This window comes from Diorhabda carinulata, chromosome 11, assembly GCF_026250575.1.
Source record: "Diorhabda carinulata isolate Delta chromosome 11, icDioCari1.1, whole genome shotgun sequence".
In the NCBI taxonomy this organism is placed as follows: Eukaryota; Metazoa; Arthropoda; class Insecta; order Coleoptera; family Chrysomelidae; genus Diorhabda; species Diorhabda carinulata.
The window spans coordinates 6,744,453-6,762,176 of record NC_079470.1 but is presented as its reverse complement, the minus strand read 5'-3'; the positions used below and the strand labels follow the sequence as shown (position 1 = coordinate 6,762,176).

Here is a 17,724-nt window from a genome sequence, read left to right as displayed (position 1 = left end):
TGAATGCGAATTACATATGTCAATAACAGCTTTGATAGGGAGCACAACAAACCTTAATTATACAATTAATTAAATTATCTGTCCATGGTATTTAAACTACATAATTGGTTAACTATGGTACAAAATTATGCCTTAATAAAGGGAAAGTTGGAAAATTATTTTCAATATGAAGCATGGGAATGCTGATCGAAGTTGTTCAGGTACTTCAAAAAATGATATACTATTTAGGTTATTACCTGGCATTAGCTACAGTTAAAGAATACTCTGTAATATTCTGAATAAGTTATGAGAATATTTTCTCTCAGAAGAATTTAGAAAGTAGCACACAAAAAATGAAACGAGAAAGTTATATTATATCCAATTGGAAAAATTAAAAGAAAAACGCGTCAAAATATAATTTTGTTAAGAAACACAATACTTTTACCAACCTTTTCACTGTAGTGAAACTCTCTAAGAACCCTATCATATTCTTTCTTTGTAACTCTGTCTGGATAACAAGTAGCACTTTTTATAAATGCTTTTAAAGCTCTTTCCAATAAAGCATTTATTTCTCCATAATCATAATCATCGTGACGTATTCCAAAAAGGCATTGAATATAATACCAAATAGCCCTACGAAATCTTGTCGTATCTACGTCGGTACGGGTTCCCATAGTGTAATATGTTAGGTTATATGCAGTCCTAAATTTGTCATCTAGAAGATTTCCAACATCGTTGTACAGTCTGAAAAAAAATATTTATTCAATATATATAAATTTTGATCGAAATATATGCAACCTAAAGGCCGCTTGACATGATTTAATATAAGTTGCCTTCTTTTTGCTTGAAATCTCAGATAATTTGAGCTCATTCAAGTGTAGCTTCTATATGGACAGTTTCTACAAGTGGAAGCTGTTCCGATTAAGAAAGACAGAATTATAACGGTATCTCTATCCTCCGAGATTCCACCTCGGTTCTGCGCATTCTCGAGCATGCGCAACCTGTACAAGGTATCTGGAACGAGAGAGAAAAAAGTATATCGTCGGCACCTTAATAGTAGTACATTCCTTCCCGTTTTAACTGTCCATATAGAAATATTACATATATGGTGTAGCTCATTCAATTCTTCGTCCCATTTAATTTTACTCAAATCAGATGAATTGAGATATTTACCTCCCCCTCTTACAGATACAGCAACTACTTTTGTTGTTCGGAAATAACTCAGTTTAGTTATTTGACATATGATTGAAAAGTTTAAGGGAAGATTTACTTGTTTGCGTGGTTAAGATTTGCGAATTTATTTTTATTTTACTTTTTTATCGAAAAGGGCATTTGGGTTTGGAATACAATGAACTGAATGAATGTCTCGGTTTGTTTTTCCATTTGACCCACCAAATCAACGTGAGAACAGGTGAGCTGATACTATCAGCTTAATTTGGAAAAATCAGATCATTTTCAAAAGGAAAGCATGCGCAGATGAAGTTCAGCTGATTGTTTTATGCAAGATCTCGCACATAATTAATAAAAACGAAAATAATTGTCCTAAACAAACTATTTGATTAAACTAAGTTGAATTAAAATAAAGAGTAGAATGTACTCGTAGATCATTAAAAACTAATGAACAAATAATTTTGGATCCTTACCGGTTAACAAGCGAATATCCATGGTCATCCCAAGAGTAATCTTGTACTCTAAAGGTGGTTATATCTTGTGAGTCTAACCGTTTGGCAAAATCTATGTACATAAAACTGGCATCTTCTACATAACAACTTATATCTGCCGGTGTAGATTGGGGTTGTGACCCAACGGCACCTATTTCTGCTGATTGCGTTTCAATATTCTCAAATCTTTTAGCTAATTCTTCGGGTTTGCACTCTTGTTGTTGTTCAGATAAAGTCTTCATACGTTGCATAAGAGTATTTATTCCAACTTCTGGTTCTGTAGGGGATGGCGGAGTGGTGGATGGTTCTAAACAAATTCAAAGTTTGTCAAATTTAATTACAAATGGAGCCAGAATGGAAATTAAAAAGAATACATTTTTGATATATTTCTTACCTACAGTTTTATCCACAATTGATATATCTTTGGGTTTGGTTTTATTATTCGTTTTAGCTGTAGACGTACTATCACTGTTGTATTGGTAACCCGAGGTTAGTTGATCTATTTCTTGGTTGAGTCCACACGAAAATACGAAGCTCGATAGTGAATGGAAATGGGCCAAAATCACTATTGCATGAACTACTTCGGCTAGTGACCAACTATTTTTACCCTTAGTTAATTTCTAAAACAAAGACAATTAACTATATGTTATGTAAAACAGGTAAAAGGAAGAGAAAAAAAAAATAAATAAAAAACACAAGATGAAGGTCTACGAAAATAAAAAACAAATCGTGATGTAAACAGATTATACGAATATAGATGATATTAAAATCACAAATAGAAATGGGTGGCAAACAGAATGTCTGAATACCGATAAAGTGAAATATAATTAGAAGAAGTAAGGATATAAATAAAGAATTATAGTTTATCCTAAGTGTTTTTTTGTTGAAGACACCGATAAGAGTGGAAAGAAAAATACAGTCAGAAACTAGAATCTTTAGCAATACAGAGAATTAAAGAAAAAAGTGATAAAGGAGAATGAGATTAGAAATAGATTTACAAATTTTGTTTTGGAAAAAATGACACATGTGACTCTTGATGTTTAGTCTTGAATCAGGAAGAGTTTATATTATCTGTATTTTTAAATCACTTGTAACAATAACTTTACAATTTATAAAGAAAAAATTGTTTAACCTTGACTAACCTTTGAATTGTTTTTCTGATAAATGTTATTTTTTATGTCATAAAGATAAAAGTTCCATTTCATAACATTAAAAACTCATTTCAACAATTGAAATTCTCTTAATGTAATTTAAAAAATTACAGTTTTAGTAGATTAAGTGGATGCTTTTTTAATATAATTTAATAACGTTTTTGAGGTCATAAACTCTGTTACCGCATAAACCGAATTAAAAAAAAAACATAGACACCATAAGCGTAGATAACTATAAGAAAAATCGAGTGACTCACCTCAATATGAGACTTATTCAATAACCAAGGTCGATGCGCCAGAATTTTATTGATATCATTCAGGTTTCGTAACTTAGCAGGTATGTGAGCAAGTCCTTTCAACCAATTGGGATCTCCTCCCTGAAGAAGAAATTCCTGCTTTTGTAATGATATTAAATAGCTACACTGATGCCTTCCTGCAGCCTGAAACCAAAGAATTTTCTTATTTATATATTTTACTACTAATCGAAAATATTTATAATTTTGAGCTGAAAACATTCAGATTTAAAATGTTCTATTTCAAAATTCAAAAACTATTGATTTCCAATATCTATCTTATCACTTGCCCTTATCTTATGTCTCTAGTTGTAGCCAGAAACGTTTACATTTTCTATCAAATGCAATAAAGATACGTAAGTTAAACGTATTGGACACAAATATTTTTTAAATCTTTAAATGAAACATCCTAAAACTCAATAAGAAACCATATTTCACGTTAAATCTTAATATTTTGAGTCTTAATATATATTTTTAGATAATACATTTAGCAAACATAGATTATTATGTTTTTTGATTGTTTTTATGGGTAAATATCAAATTACTGAACTTAACTCATGCGGGCTTTATATCATTCGATATGATGTTCAGAGCCAAGATTGACAGTCTAATTGAAAAGATCAAGACTAATAACTGATGAAATGATGAATGATTGATTTTTAAATCCGAGCATCACCACGTTAAGTAGAGTGGAAATTGATAGTCTGAGTATAGTAACTCAATCAACTTTTCTCTAGTCTAATAAAAAAAAGTACATTTAAACATAGACGACGGAAATGGGAATTTGCATAATTTATATCCCTAGCTAAAAAGTATATGGAGAACAAGAATATGGAACCAAGTTGATAATAGCGGGCGTACGCGATGCTGGTCTGCGCGGCTGCAATTCTATGGGAATTACCTTATTTAATAGTTTTGTTCACGGGTCTCATTCCGAATCAGTTTAAGGATCATTTACGTCAATTATTGACTACTAATCAGTTATAGTAGTTTTCTGGTTTTTGTTAAACGACTAAAAGTTAGGTTCGCGGAAAATTAACATGCTGGATAGGTAAGTATTTAAGCAAAGAGAGCCAAAGGTTGTGATTGAGACACAAAGGATCTACTGTGTCCCCTTCTCTTGATGTGATATTGGGGATCCTCCTTTCATAAAGTTCAGTGTAGTATATGGAATGACTCCAGCTGCCAAAGATCTTCATCTTATATTTGACACGTGTAATTCTCTAAAGTTCTATAGTCTCCTACATTTAAAAAAATATAGATAAAGGTCTCGTCCTCTTCGCAGCAGAATCTGCGTGTTGCACTTTCTGCTAAACCTAGCGTCTTCGGATATCCAAAGAATCTTAGATTGTTCTTACTTTGGTTGATACATTCAACTGATCTTTTTCGGTTATAGTTAATCTTTGCCAAGTTAACATCTAAGCCATCTAGAAGATTGAATCATTACAAATATTGGAATGGAAATAAAATTTTCTTTTTCATATTATTTAGTGTAAAGATGATTATAGGGTGACAAGTATGTAAGTAAATAATAAAACAAGTTATATAATCATTAGTAATGTAATAACTAAACTTCTTCTTCTTCTTCTTCTTGTAGTAGGACGAGGTCCTGTCAGGTCTGTCATCTGCCCTCTTGTGACGCCGATGTCCAGCTATCGTACCAGCGTTTTGGGGGCCTACCGATTGGGCGTCTTGTGTCTGGTTTCTGTGTTTTGGCCCATTTGGCAATCCGTTCTGGAGCCATTCGTTCTACATGGTCTCTCCATTGTCGGCGTCTTGCTCTTACCCATCTAACGACATATTGTACTCCCAGTTCTCTTAAGGTATCTGTGTTGGGTATTCTATCGTGGAGTGTGGTACCCTTTATTGTTCGTAATATCTTCATCTCTGCTGTTCTCATTTTTCTCTTTGTTTGTGTTGTATCTGCCCTTGTTTCTGCGGCATAGGTTAGTATGGGTCTGATAGAGGTCTTGTAGATTCGCGTCTTACTTTCTATGCTCATATATTTATTTCTCCATATAATGTCCCGTAAACTAAACTTGTTCTTGTTTTTATTTTGCGAAGCAGCCACGTGGGTGTTGAGCGATACAGTGGATTTCGTAATGTTATTATTCATTTTAATAACAAATATATTATAATTTAAACAGTGTATATCATGTAAACTGATCAGCAGATTCAATTTCTATAAACAACAATATCATGAGAAGTGATTACAAGTTGAACTAATATTTAAAATGCCATTTTTGCAAATTCATGTGCTAAATTAGACTTACTACTGATACAGTAATAATGCTGTGTGTACTGATTAGATAATGAGGATAAGTTTTGGTGACATGAAAAAATTAATTAAATTGTAAGGAGTAAGCAGGGGTACTAGAGCTCTACCTCCCCCGACATTTTCATCCAATGACGTTTTAAACAATAACTAAGAGAGGATTCTTTAACTTTAATCCAAAACACCTCAGTGTAACTGTTCAGTTTTTCGAACGAATAAAAGAGTTTAGTTTGTGTGGACTGTAATCATAGCGACATTTTACTTTCTGATGGTGGCGCTGCCGGTAGTAAACAGGCATGGATGAAGTAAGTAGTTTTCTCCATTTTTAATTGATTTCAAAGAATGTTCGTTCTATTTTACCTTAATACATGGAAACAGGGAGAAGTAATTTATGTTTTTCAAAGTTACAGTACGTGCGGTAATTCTTAACCAGTTCTAACCACTAAATATTTCAAAAGCTTAGAATTGGACTATTCTCAGTATATTTATAAACAGGGTGTTACAAAAAGGTGATCCCGTCTCTAGTATCGATAGAAAACTGAAAAATATTTGAAGTTTGCTCAGTAAAAAATTTTCGAAACACACAAAATCACAAGATGAAGTAGGTGTTCAAATTGTCCTTTTTTTCTAAAGAATCCATTAATTTTGTAAACGGTTAGGAGTGAGCAATGAGTTCATTAAAGTGACGTTGAATTCTGTCTTTCAATTCTTGAGGTAAATTTACCTCTGTAGCTTAAAACTTTCAAATTTTCATCTTGTGATTTTCTGTTTAATTAATACATTTATCATACCAGCATCGGTTATTACTGTATAATTTTCAAATCAAAATATTCCTAAGACAGTACACAGTATCGAGTGTACCTTTTTGTTGTAAAATTAAATGATGTTCAAATTCCCTTCAAATTTTGAAAAAGTTATTTTCAACACTACTTGGTACGAACCTTTTAACTAGCGCTTTCCATGAGAATCTAACATAAAAACAAATTCATCAGCTTTCAAAACATATTCGTATAAAATTTCAATGTGCCAGTAGTTGCGGCCAAATCGTACAAAATTGTATAATTTTTTTACAGAGCAAACCCCAAATATCTATCCTAGAGACGGGAACAACTTTTTTTTAAAAAATACCCTGTATAGCTATAAAGATAATGAATTTATATTAGTTGAAATTAACAAAGCTTAATAAGCAATATAACCAATTATCGGGATTTGCTATCATTTACCTAGTTAGGAGGAGCAGTTAAAAAGTACACATGCCAGCACACGCTTAAGATAAAAGTGATTTCCGTTTATTTGGTGGCTTTAGAGATATTTTACTCGTTTCGCCGTTCTGAACAAATATCTTACTGGGACTCAAGATTGGGTCTGCCGAAGTCAGTCTAATAAGGTACAATACTCTTTACTTTATTTAGTAGAGTGGTTTTCGTTAATATGACCATATTTTTGGTTAGAAATGTCTGTTGATACCTCAGATAAATATTTCAATGAGCCCCAAAATTCATCGGCTTAAAATAAGTCAGCATAACAAGATCCACGGTAATGAACACTTTGTTTTACTTAACATGGTGATTTATGTTAATAATACCCAATTTTTCGTTGAAATCTTATAACTTTGAAAATAATTCGCACGTATAATAGTCCGGGAGCCAGGTGGAAATTTGGATAATTATTTCCTTTCGAGAGATTATTGGTGATATGCTTCAGAGAATTATATAATAAAGCCTAGTGAACGGCAACTGCTGAAAATTTGTAAGTTGATTGTTAATATACTGTTGTGGTATATAAAAAAATTGGCTAGCAGTTAGTCGAGGAACACCGGGTCAGCTGATGGAATAGATGCTTCCTCTTAACTCCTACAAAATAACATCCAAAGTATCAGCTGACGATTTTTCCACCGATATATAATCAGCTGACTTATATGTTTATTCCCATCTACATATAAGCTATCATCAATAAAATTTTTATTTGAAAGGAATTCACTGAAAATAAAAAGTGTTCATTTTTTCATGTTCAACGCGCCAACTGACGTATAATACACTAGTATGGTCAGCTGATTACTTTGTTTTCTTGAGATATTGGGATAGTTACAGTTACAAATTACTAAATTTCTTTTTTTTTCTCATCTATCCCACCCACCGAGCCGGAGCTGACGTTCACTAGGTTTTATTATACAACTTTTTTATGCATTCTACTAATTATCTCTTAGAAGGAAATTAATCGTGTATTTCTGTTGCTGGCTCCCGGACTATAACATTTTTAGTCTGTTCTATCTACATCTACATGTATGAACCTCTTCCTAGTTGACAAAATCAAAACGTTTAAATGGATAAAAGAATATTTGTGAAGCTGAGTTGCTGTATATTGAATCAAATTATCCACGGATTACTTACCATAATTGCAATATAATGTCTGTAGTCGAAGGGTAGTGGTCCATCACCTTTTAAGATGAAATTTTGAGTCTTTAAAAAATGGTCCAAATATGTTTTGTGGTATCCCATGACTTGACTAACGTGGTCCAAACGGTTGTTTTGTAGAAAGGCATCCACGAATATCGCATGTGTCTGTAACAAATAAAAAATCATGTAATCGTAAAAAAGATATTCCTTACAATTCAAAGGTAAAGTAGGAATTAGTAAGGATCGTTATTTTATTGGAAATAGATAGCAATTTATTTTTTATGAAATAACTAGTAAACAAATAACATGTTAGGTAGAGTAGAGAGGAAATATAATCCATTGAGTGGTAAATAAAACAAAATAAACACAAACACCATAGTTGATTACGAAGATTTGTGCTAAAAATTAAAGTATCGGGTGGCAAAGGAAATGAAGTTCTAATTGATTGCTTGTAGAATACACTTGAATGAACTTATATAGATTAACATTTCCAACACGAATCGATCAATTATTCGAACAATATTGTCAACTGACAATGATTAAGTTACCGGAAAACGAATATTTTTGGTAATGGCGAAATCTATGTCCGTTTTACGTATATATACATCAAAATATTATAATACCGATAGTACGAACTACCGAAATAGTGGGATTTTTTATTTTTAGTAAAATCTAGATTTTACTGCTTAGTTTGCAGTCTTTCAAGTAATTTATAAGTTTTTTTGGGTCTTCTTGAAGTAGCACTTAGTTTCCAGCATAATTTTATAAATAGAAGATTACAATGTGATGAGATGATAAACGATTTTTTTAATTGGTCATATCATATACTCTACAAAACGAAATTTTTGTAATGAAAGCCCCTAAATCATTGAAACATAATACACAGTAGTTGGTATACTTTCATATTAATAAATTTCTTCAAGATAACGGTAAAATCGGCTCCGGCTAATATATCAGTTAATTTATGATATTTTTTAGATTTACATTCCATTCTTCATTATGGTTAACTACAAAGATTTATTGAATGAAGGAGGTTTTCATTTTTTTACTTTAGGCCGCAGTATTTTTTTGTTTCTGTTGGTTTTAATCTGATTTTTTTTCACATTTATAACGAACGATAAGAATCAAATTTCAAAAATGATGATTAAGTGTGACAATTCAAACAACTGTTACAATAAATTCTAATTAGGTATGCGGGTAATCAAATTATAGACGGGATTGCTAAAAACATGTTACAAATTATTACAAACATTCACATGAATTATGGTTTTCTATTCTATGCAACCATTCGAATAATATTTAACATATTATCAAGAAATCTGTATTTCAGAATTGTATGCGTATAATTCCCATGGGCAACATTCGTTCCGCCTGATAAACTATGTAATAATGGTATATAAATTTATTCCAAAATAGGTATTGTTCATTATTAAAAGTTTTAATTAAGTAACAGGTCATAATCAGGTTATACGTTTACGCTAAATTGTTTAATAATAATTTTTTTCCAAGTAGATCAATGACCTGATGAGAACGATTTCGAATTAATCGTATACGCAATTCTCATTAAATGAGGTATCTTGAATACATGTTGATTTATAGTAAACTTTATATATTGAAAACATTCGAATGCACATATCACTTTTTATGGGATCAATTTATCTTCATTTTAATATTTTCTCGCCTATTTTTCTCTACCGTAAATCCTCCTCTACTTTTTCAGTCATTTAGTTCTCTCTCACCTTCTTGTAAGTCCTGTTTCCTCTTCAGCACATGGTCCCTAGTCACTCGAATCTTCGTTACTCTACTCTTCTCACTATATCTTCACTCTTTCTTTACTAATGAGACTACGTTTATACGTTGTCTCATTATTTTCAGTTCTCTGTTCTATATATCATCACAGTTCTTATCATTGTATTGCAGATATTAAATTTACTCACAGCAAATTTTTTCTTCCGGAACCGCATCTGAGTTGCCAGTCTCTTGGTAACGACGGTAAACTCTGGGAACAACAGACTGACTCATATTTAGTGCACTGGCTACTTTTCGCTGATTCTGGCCTTATCACAATATCACTTGAGTCCATTTTCAGGTAGAAATCTTGTTTGTTGGCTGGACTGGTAGTGGTTGGTTACCTGATAACCTTTCAGTTACCCCTAGAAAACACTTTCGTAAACAAACAAAAAAGGTGGTTACCGATCATAACATATGGTTGAACTATGAGAGCCAGAAAGATTATTTGGTTTTGAAAAATGTTTAAGCTATTACTGTTAGCTTTAAGATTTTACTACGAAAAATACAATTTTTTGTTCAGTTTTTTTGCCGGTATCTTGCGATTCCAGTCGACTTTTTTGCTCGCGGATGTATTAATAACAATGTTAAAAAAATAGAAATAGCCACTTATCTACATTAATCGTTTTCTCATATTATCCGTTATATCAACAAGTTAATATTGATTGTGTCAATGTTTTCGAAGCATTAATTTATTTTCTAACGTAACTTAAACATACACGGTAGTGATGTTTGTATTGAATATGGATTCTACACTTACATTGTATACAAATATAATTTTCTCAAGGAACCTTGAACTAGCATGAAAATGAAAATTGAATAATCGCTTATATAAATTAAACAAAAATTCTTTATTTTCGACGGAAAATCTGAATTAAACAAGTGGTAACATACAATACTAGGAAATTTTTTGTTCACCTCGACCAGGAGACATCGGTCCAAGACTCAGGTATTTGTCGTTACAAAAGAAGGAACTTTGAATTGTTATTACTGAAAAGCGGATTCTACGCTAAATGCATATGAAATACATTGTTTGTGTTTAATTGTATTGTGTTGAATTGTATCTGCATTTCTTAATTCTTCAGAAAATGTGAATGTCCTAATGCAACTCATTGTTGTCTACTTTATTCCGGATTAACCAAGTAGAAACTCCTAGGTGGTAAATTAGAGATTTCCAACGATTTTCTCAATAAGTGTGGCGGGGGTTGATGTTTTCAATTTTGTTTTATCATTAATTCATTACTTCACCACATCAGCAGTGATCATAAGTCGATCAATGTGAACGTTAAGTTTTCCGATCAGTAGTTTTGCTTCTCAGAAATGCAAAAGGTCGAAGAACAATTCCAGTCTGGTTAATTATTGGAACAGAAGCTATCACGAGCTTGCTTACATCAATGGAAAAACATGTAGTAAAGTTTTTAAGGATTGTTTTCTTCTTTCTGTTTTAGTAAATATTTTGTTGGTTCTCCAATTTTCGGTGACACAACAGGTCAGGACAAAACTACAAAAGGCAAAAAAAAGAGCTGAATTCAATTCATTTACCTTAGATGATAGACTACCGTCGTTCATGAATTCTTAACTTATCACGATAACACGATTTATATACTATTTTTCATATTAATCAAAGTTAAATAATATTTAAGAATAATCGAGAGAATAATTGTAGTATTTACTTTGTTTATGTTACAGTGTTTATTTTATACCTATGACGTCACGCAATACGGCTTTACTGAAATGTTTAAACTACCTATAAAATGTTTGAATTAAAAAAAAATTTCCATAAATATTGATCAGATTAAAAGAAAGAAGAAATATAATAAAAGTAGGGTAATTCTTCAATGAAAAATTATTCTCGATAAAAGTACATTTACACATTTACAATGATATAGTAAAGAACATCGCAGAAAATGAATACATTTATTTTACTGGTGAGGAAACTATTCTGATTCTTGTGGGCGATATATAGTAAACTTATTAGTAGGATCTATGCAGGAAGACAAACTTAGTGAATCTTATTTAATAGTATCAGGGGAAACTCACCATTCAAGTATTTTAAGATCTGTTAATGAATAATTTTGTTATTTCTTCTGTATCTACTGAAAAAATGTTACTTATCGTATTAGATGCCGTTCTTTACATGGTTAAAGTTGGGCAACAATTTATAATAATTTAACCAAAATTTACATGGATGTAACAGAATAACCGAACTTATTAGATTTGAATTTTTTTATCTGAATGTAGCGTTGAAAAGTATTTGTTCTTCATGGATTCATTTCTACAGTAACAGATTGTCGAATGTACCTTTATCTCCCGATAACGTAGTGTAGTGTAGACTAGGTGGGGGATTTCTTATACTCAACATTTCATAGCAATTACGGAATTGTTTTTAGAGTTTGATACTAAGACTGTGATGCTATTGCAAAGACACTAAATATTGTAAAAAAAGCTTTATTGGCAAATCAACTCACCTTTATCCAAATGCATTTCAGTTTTATAGTAAAAAATATAAACAATTCCAAATAAAAAAATAGAATCCGTTAAAATTGTTAAAGAATTTAAATGAAATGTATTTTGAATGTTTCGGGTAAAATTGGTATTTCAGAAGATAAAAATGTTTCACCGTTTTAAAAAATAACAGCGCTTTCAAGACCCTCGAAAAATACGAAATTTTAAATGGAAACGTCAGATTAAATATTCTGCAATTACCTCGGTAGGTCTTGAGATGAAGTTTTCCAATAATAAATTATCAAATAAAAGACAAAATTTTCAGATAAATAACTTTTAATAGAATAATATACAAATTCCATATTTGTAGATATTTGTAGCTTTTTAAATAAATGTTTTTTATGTTATTTTAAATAAAAAATATATACAATATGCATTTTTCATCATTTTATGTGCATATATATGCGAATATTTTGTCACGAATTATTTGAATACATTTCTGTCCACTTTTTGACAATTATCACTTGTTAAAATTGGTTTGAGGTTTACCCCCTTTTTAATTAGTATTTATTTTTAGTCAATTTAATTTATATCAACAAATTTCAAGAATCATGTTTAGCATAGCAATAAACAATACGTAAATATAGTCTACGTGAGAGGCTATAATTAGTTAACAGTTTTAACACTTAATGGACTATAAACTTCAAGCTTGAAATTAAAAATAATTGTTGGATTGTTATTATCATTATTATGCGACCAGTTCAAATATCATTCTCCAACTTTTTAATAAATAAATATGTAGTCAATGCGAAATCTTTATCGAGCTATTTTTTCAATGGAAACTACACTCATTAAAATCATTCATAATAACAGATTAAGATTAATTAGTTAGTAGCGTTTTCAAAATTTCTGTAATGATTAGATCTGCAAAGCTGCTTCTGGGGCGGAGGTACTAATCACAGTGATACTGCGTGCGCAGATGAAAGTGACAGCACTAACTGTCATACGCTTTGTCATCCATAATTTTTTCTATTTTACTATCTACCACATATTCTATGTCATATTGATTTAAATGTAATCTGTGTTCTAAGTCATCTGTCATTCATTATGTATATTATATGTTACAGTAAAAATGATAAATCGGTGATTTATTTGGTATTTATTTACCACCGAATTTGATAAATATGATAAATTATTTCATATTGATCAAATTTACCGATTAATTTATCAAATCTGCAACTCGTAATGGGAAATTAAGTGAATTTAATGTCTGAACCTACAGCTTTTACAAATCTAACACTGATGGATGATCAGATTTAAATCGACGAACCCTATCTGTATGTGAAAAGTCATTATGATTGACGTCAATTCTACTAGAACTGCTACATTCATACCATACCCTTTGTCTATACCAGCGCCCTTATGGGTGATTTTTGAACTGGTTTTTATCATATATAGCTGGGCACTTTTCAGCTTTACTCCCATATGAGACACTCCTCCTTAACTCTACGCTAACTACCTTTGAGTAACCATCCAGATATGACGTTTGTGTAAAGCATTAAATCAATGAATCGAACCTGGGAACTAGCTGTCAATATACTGGTATATTATACCATGAATCATAATAATAATATAATAGTAATAATGAAGAACAACAACCACCACCCAAAATCATCCACTATAAGAACAACATTACCCCGAAAAGAGGGTGGAAGAGGCTTGATTGACCTTCTTAGCTTGCACTCTCGACAGGTAATGAAACTACGTGAATTATTTCATATTAAATCGGAAATCTCAACTCTAAACCGGATTATATCCAAGGCGGATAAGGATTATTTACTCTTCAACCTCGCATCGCCAGAATCTGACTTAAATATAGTATTGGACACCGAGAAGCTGGAACAGTGGTCACGAAAGGCACTACACGGTAGACTTCATCACGACCTCAACCAACCGCATGTTAATAAAGAAGTTTCAAACAAATGGCTTACTAGCGGCAATCTCTTTCCAGAGACTGAAGGCTTCATGAATGCTAGCCAGGATCAAGTTATTAACACGAATAACTACAAGAAAAATATTATTAAGGATCCGACCTCTCAACCTGACAAATGCAGAAAGTACCAACATACATCAGAGACCATCCAATATGTGTTAGCGAATATCTACACAAGCATAACCAAGTGTGCAATATCATCCACCAGAAACTGGCCAACAAGTTCGGTCTTCTCAATACGTATACACCGTATTACAAGTACCACCCGCAGAAGGTCCTCGAAAATGACAATTTTAGACTCTACTACGATAGTTCCATTATAACCGACAGACAGGTTGCGAATAACAGACCTGACATCGTGGTGGTTGATAGAAAAGTCAATTCAGTCCTTATTGTCGATGTAGCTGTAAGAAGTAGAACACTCATAACATTCTCAACAAACACCAGGAGAAGCTGGCCAAATATGCGGATCTCGCTATTGGGATTAAACAGATGTGGCACAGCGAATATGTGGAAATAGTCCCAGTTATTATGTCAGCAACCGGCATCGTGCCTAAGACTCTGCACGATAGTATCGCCAAACTGGGATTACCAAAAAACACCTTCGCCGACATCCAGAAGGCTGTAATATTGAATACTTGCCACAACAGAGTGCACAAGTTCATTATGTGAATCGAGGCTAATCTTTTTGATACTTTCCATCGGGATAGGTAAGTAATACCGGGTCTAAGCTGAGAGTAGCGCATAAGTCTTTCGCATAATAATATTCATAATATGGGAGTGGAATAAACAAGAAAACTTTTACACAAGTTATTATCCAGGTTTTAGTCATTGGGCAAAACCAAAAATGTAAGCAGAATTATGACATTCACCTCAATTGTATGTTGTAGATCTAATGGCAAGAATGCATCAGTATGTTGCATTTTATTGGGAGGAACAATTGACACTTCACTACTTATACAGGGAGGTGCATTAATAAAGATACGATTAGTGCAGTTAGTTAAAGCTTTTTACCTCTGAATCACAGAACCGATTTACTTGAAATTTGGCACATAGTTAGAGAAAAGTTCAATAATCATTCAATCATTAATCTAGTGGGTTATTATATGGTCGAACCATTTATTTGAGAAAATTTTTTTAATAATTTATTTTAATTGAAAAAAATTATTTACTTGTCGAGTACGTGAGTTTATAAATTACCTTTTACTATACCTACAATGTTGTTGACCATAGAGTAAACAAAATTTACATATATGCGCTAGTTGATCTAATTTAGAGTATTTTTAATAAGCGCAATAAAATGTTTGTCATTGAAAGAGGCATACTAATCTTCGCCGCTCCGTTCAGTTACACGTGTACGCCTGTCATATTATAAATTATTCTGAAACGTAATATCTGTAACCGTGTTGCCAATGTTTTTAAAAGTAGAAAATAGTCATACCGGTGTTTGTGTATCATGATTCTGAGAAGGGGTAATATGTTACCAAGGTAATTATACTGCCAACGTTGTGGGTATCGCGGGGGATGCCTCCTGAATGGTGACGTCGCCATCGCCCGCTGCCTATCGCCTGCCGCTTGGAAGTATTACGTCGGCCTAAGTGTTTTCTGAACGTTTTGTTGATTGTTCCTAGCCAAACTACCATCTTGGTACATTGCCTCTTTAATCTTTCGGTAGCCTTCGACATTGAGTTTTTATCCAATTCGTTCAAGTATTCACTTGTATTATTCGTTCAAGTACTCATTTGAATTAATGCAGTATATTTCCGAATAATGATTCATTGGCAGCTGTTATGTATGAAAATTAATTCGAATTGACCAAAAATCTAAAGTATCATTATTGTAAATTTGAAGATGATGAAGTAGAAATTAATTTTTTGTTTAATAACACGTTTTACCAATATATTGCAGGACTACTACGAACATTTCCTTGTTTTGCCGAATAAACATTGTTACAATGTAACCATATATTGTTATAATATTTTTTAACGTCTGGCAACGACGTTCTGCAGTAATACAGATAGTGAATAACAATAAATTAATGTGCTTGTTTTTCTTGTTGTCGTGTTCATGATCGTAGATAATTTCAGGACTAGAGGAGTCCCATGATTTGATATATTATATACACATACAACTACAAAATTAAAGAGTTTACTATGACTATGTTTCTGACATTAATTGTGATTTATTTTTGTCTTATAATTAATTAATTGATGTTAAACTATATAGTAAGTTATATAAACCTTAATGTTTTTTAAACATTGTTTTCTTCAAATACGCCAATTAAATGAATTAAATTTGCATTTTTTGCAGTAAATTCATTGATGATTTTGTATTATTGCACTAAATAAGGGTCCTAGTGCAAACAGAATTAATATCCTATCAAACTGAAACATCAAGTAATAAGTATGCAATAATAAATTAATACATATCATATATGTGAAATGTGGAATATAAAAGCCTCAATATCAAGTTAAAAAAATATGTATTTGGACAAAAAAAATTCATTTTCGTGTGGAAATTATAGCGTTTATTTCTATGACTTATCTTATATATTAAAAAAATTGATGATTTCCATTCCGAGTCCGTTCAGGCGTTTTACCCAACCGATTTGCTTAATTTTTTTTTCAATGAAAGGTATTGATGCACAGATCAGCCGTCAACCATCGGATTTCATCTAATTTTCACCATTCTCAAGTTATACTCAAATGCGATTTCCCCCTGTACATTACTTATGGGAGTTTTTCACATACACAAGTTCTATCCTCAATATCTCAGGTTCTATTCAAGATAGAGATTTCGTTTTGGTTTAAGAACACTCGCTGAAACACCTTCTTTCTTTTGAGTTTTTGAACACTTAAATCGGTTGAGTTGGAGAGGAGCTAGGCGCGGACATTTCTCAAGCAGTACTCATAGTTTGCTTATATGAGCAGCAGCGACGCTAGAATTTCTACTCTATTTTGTGCTACCCCCTCCTCTTCCTACAATAGAAAAATACTCAACGTTGTGCTTGCCATTATGTCAAGAACTTAAATTCTCTAGTCGCTGTGAACGAATGTGCCAGTCAGCTACAATCATTATATTTGCATAGCTACAATTGTATGAGTAGATACAGTTAGTTAAAAATTTTAATGTATAGAATAAAACTTATTGATTATGTTTTTGTTAAAGTTTTTTATAGTGATTTTACTCAGTCTTGAAATTTTCTTAAGAGTTGAAAGACTGTATACTAACCACTACATTTTATAAATTATATATAATTTGTATGCTTTACACTCGTCTAACTTTCTTCCTGTCTAACCAACCAATATAATTTAAAATGAATCTCACTTTTTCCAGGAGTTCAGTTGTATTTTATCTTTATGTCCTTCTTGTACTAAGTCCCCTTGGTAAACGTTAATCTGACTTTCTCAATTGCAGTTTCCTTAAAAAATCTTTATCTCGAATTCCTTTTATAGTGGGTTGTTATTCTTCGACTCATTTGCTTTTAATTTTATCTTGTACAAAAAGACGCCATTTTTTTCAAACTTTTTTATCCTTTTCGTACTTTATTTACCTTATAAACTGCAATTTCCACATACACTAAGGAAATAATTGGACACCTGATCATTCTTAATAACGTCTATAGTATTGAGAATATTTTGAAATTATTTGAGAAACTTTTATGGTGAACATAAAAAATTAACATCTAAGCGAAAATAATTATTATAAAATCAGAAATTCCAACATTTCTTTGTTAATGTAGT

At 31.8% G+C, this 17,724-nt stretch overlaps 1 protein-coding gene across 2 annotated transcripts in view; it reads right to left on the bottom strand.

The window, feature by feature from the left end:
• LOC130899529 (sestrin homolog) overlaps positions 1-17,724 on the bottom strand; it is a 157,037-nt gene that overhangs the window by 8,356 nt on the left and 130,957 nt on the right. For both annotated transcript variants that reach the window (XM_057809530.1, XM_057809531.1), the window contains 5 exons: positions 7,750-7,920; positions 3,049-3,231; positions 2,035-2,260; positions 1,623-1,947; positions 429-723 (listed from right to left, as the gene is read on the bottom strand). In XM_057809530.1, coding sequence (XP_057665513.1) covers positions 429-723; positions 1,623-1,947; positions 2,035-2,260; positions 3,049-3,231; positions 7,750-7,920 — 1,200 coding nt within the window. The remainder of the gene's footprint in view (positions 1-428; positions 724-1,622; positions 1,948-2,034; positions 2,261-3,048; positions 3,232-7,749; positions 7,921-17,724) is intronic.